The sequence below is a fragment of the Stenella coeruleoalba genome (assembly GCF_951394435.1).
Source record: "Stenella coeruleoalba genome assembly, chromosome: 8".
Lineage (NCBI taxonomy): Eukaryota > Metazoa > Chordata > Mammalia > Artiodactyla > Delphinidae > Stenella > Stenella coeruleoalba.
In genome coordinates, this window is record NC_137154.1 from 9997714 (window position 1) to 10005779 (window position 8066).

At 46.9% G+C, this 8066-nt stretch overlaps 1 protein-coding gene across 2 annotated transcripts; it reads right to left on the reverse strand.

Annotated features, from left to right (window-relative positions):
* Nucleotides 1-2637: 2637 nt before the first annotated feature.
* On the reverse strand, nt 2638-7683 carry TMEM216 (transmembrane protein 216). Of its 2 annotated transcripts, none has more exons than XM_079929865.1 (5): nt 7641-7683; nt 6957-7058; nt 6291-6383; nt 3483-3684; nt 2638-3217 (listed from the first exon to the last, which is right to left on the reverse strand). In XM_079929865.1, exons 1-5 carry the CDS (start codon nt 7675-7677, stop codon nt 3202-3204), a joined length of 450 nt encoding a protein of 149 aa, XP_079785991.1. In that variant the 5' UTR covers nt 7678-7683; the 3' UTR covers nt 2638-3201. The 2 variants fall into 2 exon arrangements, with proteins under 2 accessions (XP_079785991.1, XP_079785992.1); XM_079929866.1 differs by having other exon boundaries at nt 7627-7665.
* Nucleotides 7684-8066: the final 383 nt, after the last annotated feature.

The window sequence follows — 8066 nt, forward strand, 5'->3', positions numbered from 1 at the left end:
GGGAAGTACAGATTAGAAAGCTTAGCAAAGTGCTGCGGGGTAATCCTTGGGATTCCTGAAAGGCTTTTTAAAAAGTCGGGCAAACAAGAGGAGAGTTAGCATAATAAAAAGATGAACCAGCAACCAGATGACACATAATGTGTTGCTGAGGCCAGTAAAGGCAAGAGCAGCATAAAAGCAAGAAACCCTTAGTAGAAGGGAAATTCCTTGAGGGTCTACGATGTTATAAAACTTGAAGGAAAAAAAATAGTTGGAATGCCTCTCAGAACTTAAACCAGGGTTCTCAAGTTGAGTTCCACGGTTGCCTGCATTTCAGTTACGCGCCATGCTTGCTAAAATGCCTTCCTGGCTGCATCAGTCTCTGAAGTCTAGAAATCTACTTTTTATGCTCCAGATGACTTACATAAACTAAAGCATGAGGACTGCTAGTTTAGAGAAGCAAGTACGTTCTTCAGTTTCTCCTAGGGGTTACCATGGCAGTATAGGAAGGGAATGAATGACCTTTGGGTCACCTCTGTGTTCCTGAGTGCTTCCTGAAATGAGCCAGACCTCAGCCCCTAGAGACCACCACTGCAGTCACCTGACTAGGCATGTCAGGTGTGACATGTCAGTTCTAGGCATGAGTGTGGATATCCTAGCAGGCCTCTGCCAGCTCTTGTGACCAGGGCCTGCTCCTTGGCCCAGTCCTCTCACTGTCCCAGAATGTTAGTCCTTCAGGTGTGTACGGGGTATAGTGGCTTCCCTTGACACTACAGTGAGTACAGCCTCTGACACGTTAACCCTGAAAGACTAGCTGTGCTGATTCCCATCCTCCACTGCCTCAGTTTCTGTTGTATGATGTTCTACTCTGGTGTGACTAACTGCATCCACACAGCTCGCCCCAACAAGCATCAAGAAGAATGAGCATTTATGGGACGTCCCTGGCGGTCCAGTGGTTAAGACTCCGCGCTTCCACTGCAGGGGGCACGGGTTCAATCCCCGGTCAGGAACCAAGATCCTGCAAGCTGCACGGCGCGGCCAAAAAAATAATAATAAAAATAAGAATGAGCATCTATGGAGCCACGCCTGGGAAACACAACACGCTAAGCTTCCAGATACCCATGAAGAAAATGTGAAGACTTCCTGTTCTAAGCCCCATTTTCAATCATTCATTCTTATACTCACGTGGTACCTGTTCAGGAATGGAATTTACTTGATCCAGATTGAGACACGTAAGACAAAGTTTCTAACAAATTAGTAACCAGTTGTATGATGCTTGGCTATGTTACTTCCTCATCTCTAAACCTGCCAAGCTGGGGATGAGATTAAGTTGATCTCTAAAGCCCCTTTGAATTATAAGCCACCTCTAAACTTTCAACTGAGCCTCCCATTCATTTTTCTGTGTTGCTGGGAGGGGGACCTTAACCAGTGAAACTCTAAATGGAATAGAGAGGCCATGGGGAATGAGTTCTCCAGTTTGATGCCAGAGATTTCTTCAAAGCAGGGCTAGACAAACAAGCAGTGTGAGAAGCAGCAGAAAATTAAGGTATTAGTGGGATATGTGATTGAAATGTCAGGGAAGTTTCTATTGGGTTTTTTGTTACTGTTTCATGCTTAATCAGACCTATTAATAGTCTCTGGATGGACCCCAAAGACAGCTCTTAGGCAAGGACACGGAGGGTTAGGAAATAAGGAAAAGCATCAGTGCTTTGGAAAGTGGAGACCTACATAGGGTGAGAATGAGCCTCATCACAGGAAATAAGCAGTTAAAAACCAGCATGACATTCTTAAAGGCCAATTACTTTTTACTCTGAAGAGCAGATATTCTAGGGTTCACCTGATAGCAGATGGGCCATATGGCTCAGGGTTTCCTAAAGTGGCTTCTGTGATGGCTTCTTGGGGCTGAAGAAATGGCTGCTATCATGCAAGATGAGAAATAGTTTTAAAGACGGTTACTTGGAGAAGGGAATGATTCATTCATTTAGGGCAACACGCCTCCAGCTTAAAGAATAAAAATAGGGACTTCCCTGGTGGCGCAGTGGTTGGGAGTCCGCCTGCCGATGCAGGGGACGTGGGTTCGTGCCCCGGTCTGGGAGGATCCCACATGCCGCGGAGCGGCTGGGCCCGTGAGCCATGGCCGCTGAGCCTGCGCATCCGGAGCCTGTGCTCCGCAACGGGAGAGGCCACAACGGTGAGAGGCCCGCGTACCGCAAAAAAAAAAAAAAAAAAAAAAAGAATAAAAGTATGTGTTCCTTTTATATTAACTTGAAATTTTAAAACAAATGACCAAAAAATATTGGTAAGTTTAGAATATGTTTCTTCCAATTACTCATGCCTCACCCTGGAAAGATGACAATTATCTGTAAGAGGAATGAGAGACAAGATGCTGGCTTTGGGGCAGAGGTGAAGAATGTGAGCAGGCAGGATGACAGATCTGAAGAAGACACAGAAGCTGGCAGGGCCTTTAGGGATTAATTGAGGCTGGAGCTGTGGGAAGAAACTCAGTGGGACACCTTCACCACTGCCTCTGTGTCCACACTGAACCACCAAGCGCAGCGGAGAACAAACCGCTGGGATAGTCTCTACCTTCTCTTAAAGTGGAAGAAATTCTAGGGACGGGTGCCGTGAGGAAAAGGCTACTACAACTTCCGCCACAGAAAATACATCTTTATTATAAAATAATGTTTTGTTTCATGATGAGAGTAGAAAAATAACACTATGAGCTCCAGAGAAAGTTCTGGAGCTCAGTCTCTGAGAAATGGGATGAGCGGCTTTTGCATCACTCTGGGAGCACACCCTCCTGAGGTGCCCCGTGCTCCTGCAGGACGTGGGGCGCAGCACACACAGGGAGTGTGCAGCTCAGGTCCTGCTGGAAGCCCAAGGAGCCTACACGGTCCACACAAGATGCTCTGGCCACGATGATCAAAGAGGAAAACTTGAGGTCAGAAGGGAATTAATTGGTTCTGAGAAGGGCCAGGATGGCGACAGCCTTGCCCCTCCCTATACTGGAGTGTAGAAGAGTCTCTTGAACGGATGATCCTGGTTTAGAAGATGGTGCCCAGTGGGCTTATGCTTGGTTTGTTCCCCAAGGTGTCTGTGCTGAGGAAAAGCTGCAACCTTGCCCAGGACAACTTGACCCACCATTTCTCACTCGTATGGCTAAAGTACCAGAGGTATGTGTGGTCTCAGCCTGTGAGGGCTGCTGGCTGAAATTTTTGTACTTCAAATCCTGTCCATACTGATGGCAGAAAGAAAGAAAGAAACAAAATGTTAAAAGACCAGTGAATAAGAGCAGCTGGCTGGAACTGTTCTATATCCCAAGGCTCTTGGCCCCAAAGAACAAGGAGAATGTCTACCCTAAGTGGGAAAGGCAGTCCCACAGACAACCCTATTTGCCCTTAAAAATCTTCTAGACCCCTCAGGCTTTAGACAAACAATGAATCCCCCCCTGGGATGGGAATCCAACCCTCAGGTGGTAGGAAACGGTCCCTCGGCAGCAGTACCTGGAGAAGGCAGCCAGGGTGAGCACCTCAAGCAGCAGCTCTGAGCCACAGAAGAAGAGCAAGATGCTGTTCATGATGGCTTCCAGGCGGAGCACGTAGGTCTGCAGCAGCAGGTAATAGGAGGCCATCATGGCAGATGGGAAGGTCAAGGCCATGCTAATACCAAGCGGCATCTTTCGTTGGCAGAGGTTTCCCTTTGTACCTGTCAGACACAGCCCATGGAATCACCTCCAAGTGGCCTGCCTTCCCTGGCCTCAGAGGAAAGGCGGGCGGGATGGGATGGACTGGCAAGCAGAGGAAAATGCTCCTGAATGGGGATGTGCAGGTTTATAAATGCGGTCCCACCGTGTTAAAAACTAGAGGCTTGGGCTTCCCTGGTGGCACAGTGGTTGAGAGTCCGCCTGCCGATGCAGGGCACACGGGTTCGTGCCCCGGTCCGGGAGGATCCCACGTGCCGCGGAGCGGCTGGGCCCGTGAACCATGGCCGCTGAGCCTGCGCGTCCGGAGCCTGTGCTCCGCAACGCAACGGGAGAGGCCACAACAGTGAGAGGCCTGCGTACCGCAAAACAAACAAACAACAACAAAAAAAAGTAGAGGCTTTGGAGCAGCTATAGGATTGCAGTCATTCACCGAAAGGTCCTGCTTCCATTCTGGCTCCCAGTCAAGGGACAATGGGCTCTTTATTTGAGGAAAAATTTTGTAAATCATAAAAATAATATATGAAAACTTTTCAGTTAATATAGAAAATACAGAGTTCCCTGGCAGTCCAGTGGTTAAGACTCCAGGCTTCCACTGCAGGGAGCATGGGTTTGATCCCTGGTTGGGGAACTAAGATCCCACATGCCGTACGGGGCAGCCAAAAAATAGAAAAAAATATATAAAAAATAATTTTAGAAAATATAGAAACTAAAAGACCACATGACTCAGCCCTTAGAGATAGCCATTATTACAGAATGATGTATACTGTTTCAGACTTTTTTATGTGTATGGCCACATATTACTGTTTATTATTCTAAAAATAGAATCATACTCTGCATACTGTTTTGCAACTTATTTAACCACTTAACATAGTTAGACATCTTTCCACACATAACTACCTTACCCTTTTTTAATGGCTATGAACAATTTCACTGAACCAATGCCATAACTTATTTAACTAATCCTGTACTGATAGATGTTTAGGTTGTTTCTAATGTTTTGATGTTAAAAAATACATGGCAGGGGCTTCCCTGGTGGCGCAGTGGTTAAGAATCCACCGGCCAATGCAGGGGACACGGGTTCGAGCCCTGGTCTGGGAAGATCCCACATGCCGTGGAGCAACTAAGCCCGTGCACCACAACAACTGAGCCTGTGCTCTAGAGCCCGTGAACCACGACTACTGAGGTCATGTGTCACAACTACTGAAGCCCGCGCACCTAGAGCCTGTGCTCTGCAACAAGAGAAGCCACCACAATGAGAAGCCCGCGCACCACAACGCAGAGTAGCCCCCGCTCACCACAACTCGAGAAGGCCCACGCGCAGCGACGAAGACCCAACACAGCCAAAAATAAATAAAATTTAAAAAATAATTTATAAAAAAACTATACATGGCAATAAACGTTCTCATACAGATATCTTAGCGTATCTGTAGAAGTATCTGTCTTTTTCAACCATTTTGGAAGGGAAATTGTTAGGTCTAAGAATACGAATTTTACCTGGTAAAACTATTAGCAAAAAGGTTGTACTAATTTATATTCCCAGAGGGTGTGGGAATATAAATACCCACAAGAGTGTGAGACCACAGAGACCTGTTCCTCACAGCCATTCGAATGCTGGGAATTTGGAAACCTTTTTAATCTGATGGGTGAAAATGTTACCTTGTTTTTTCAATTTGCTTCTTGTTAGTGAGTCTGGGCATTTTATCATGTGTATTGGTCCTTGTAATTATTCTTATGTGAATTGCCCATTAGTGTCCCTTGCTAATTTTTTCTTTTTTTTGCTAGTGATAATTTTTTTTATATTTTTATTGGAGTATAGTTACTTTATAATGTTGTGTTAGTTTCTACTGCACAGCAAAGTGAATCAGCTGTATGTATACATATATCGCCTCTTTTTTGGATCTTCTTCCCATTTAGGTCACCACAGAGCACTGAGTAGAGTTCCCTGTGCTATACAGTAGGTTCTCATTAGTTATCTATTTTATACATAGTATCAATAGTGTATATATGTCAATCCCCTTGCTAATTTTTAAAACTAGGTTTTTTTCTTAGCACTTTATATGAGCCTTCTTTATCCTGTTATATGTGTTGAAACTATTTTTTTCCCCTCAGTGTGTGTTTTAACACCGTTTTCAAGGATGAGATATTCTAACTAATAAGGGCTTGCTCTGTATTTCTGGGGATATAAAACTTGTCCTAGAGAAATACTTATTCAGAGAAGTGGAGGGGATCTTAGTGCTGACCTGTGCAGGCGTCTACTGCCCTGGATAGGTGTCTACTGCCCTGGACATGGAGGTACAACTGAATCTATTCTCCCAAGCAAACCAGTGAGAGGAACCAGGAACTCTTGTATTAGTTAGACAACTGGGAAGGAATTATCTAATATCTCATGTCACCACCTACTTCTGGCCCTGCAGAGCAACAGACAAATAAATCCTGACCCAAAATATGAAGCAGCTTGAAACTTCAGAGAGGGGGTAACGGGATATACCACCAGATCCAATCTCTTATGGTGAGCCTAGGTTATGTATTGAAACTTTTCCTTGTTAATCAGGTTACAGATACCAGCTCGTCTCATAAGGAATGGAAATATTCTCTGGACAACACTCACCAAAAAACAGTCGAATTACTTCAATTCCAAGATAAAGGAAGAGCATCGCCACATCCAGTACTAGATTGGCTGTTGGATATGGTAGCAGGAGACCTGCCAATACAAAAGTCAGAGCTTGCAAACAACATAGAACAGAACACACAAGAACTCCCACACACCTGGGAATAAAGACAACACGAGTCTTATCAGCGTTCCATGAACTACTTAGTGAGATGTGGGCAGGATCTGTTAACCTGCTGCAGGATCTGTTAACTCCTGGTGCGGCTACGTCTGTTAGAGGCAGGCTCGTTATTACGGGGTTTTACTCCTAACTTGGAGAGTCTATGGGGACTCTGCTCTCCACAGTAATCAGACGTACATGGGTACACAGGCTGCTGAAATGAAGGTCACCAATGGGCTTAAAGTGGAGTTCAGCAAAGAGGTGATGGGGGAGAGTCAGAATGGAGAAGTCCACATTTCCCAAACTCAAGAAAATCTTGCCAAGGGGCTTCTTACTAAATCATTCTCAAGGAAGTCACCTGATGAAGAGACTTCCACCGTGCAACGAAGAGGAGCCCCAGGGGGCAGAAAAGAATGAAAAACAAGAAGGCTTTGGGTGGCAGCTGGCACTGGGCTGAAGTGGGGAAGGGATGTTGGGGCAAGGGGAGTCAAAACCCCAGGCCTTACCTTTATACAGAAATACGAAGAGTTCCAGCAGGAAACAGGTAGCATAATACCACCCGTTCAGAAAGAACAGGATTTCCAAGGGGGTGGAGGACAACCGTTTACCTGAAAATATGAAAACAGAGAAAAGAGATGGGCTGGAGGGCAGCTCAGCCTCAGTTATTTCAATGGTTCTGTGTCTAACTTGGAGGAAACACGAGGCCGCAGCTAGTGGAAAGGGCCACGTGGGGACACTTCTGATTGCTGACGAGGAGTACGTGTGTATATACGGTGTGGAGGGGGGTTTCCTTCAATCCCCTTCTTTCCGGAATACCGTCAAACTCGACTCCTTCGGCTTTGGGGCTGAACGTCAAAGCGTCTCTAAGATCTAACCTCGTCACTATTTGGGAAGGGAAATTGGGGCTCAGAGACCAGCACTGGCCTGTTTGAAATCACGCTGCAAATTCGCAACTGACCTGTCCTAGAATAGGCCCAGCCAAGGATTTGGGGGTATCTGAGACCCGCACCTCGAGACCTTCGGGCACTCAGGGTGGGTGAGTCCGCCAAACCCTGCTTTGGACAAGTGAGGAGTGATGTCCCTAACACCCGAGAAGGAAGGGTTTAGGTCGAGCACTGGGAGAGAAGGTTGGGGGTGGGTGGGTACTGAGGAGAGCGGGACCAGCGACTCACACACCTCCGGAATCTCACCTCGCGACGCCATCTTCAGTCCCCATGGAAACTGCATACGCGGCTACAGCTACTCCTGGAGCAGCGAGGCGTTGCCGGAAGCTGGGGACGGAGCGGCCCTCTATTCTGGCCTCTCTACCCGCCTACCTCACTCTATGGTTACGTGGTGCCTGGGATGTCTCGGTGCAGTCCGCGCGTGCCAGCAAATTGCTTTCGCTGGGGTTTAGGCTGCCGAGCTGAGAGAGAACAGTGGCCGCCCACCGAGCAGTTGTCCTCAGGACCCCGGGAGCGGGAGCGGCTCTTGGGCTTCCCCATACCAGGTTTACAATGAGTCGTCTGAGTGTAGCCAGTAGTGGTAATGTGACCGCAGGATTGGCAAATAGGCCCCGGCCCCAAGATTCTCTTTACTAACAACGATCTGAAAATGAGAAACGGTGTGCACGACAG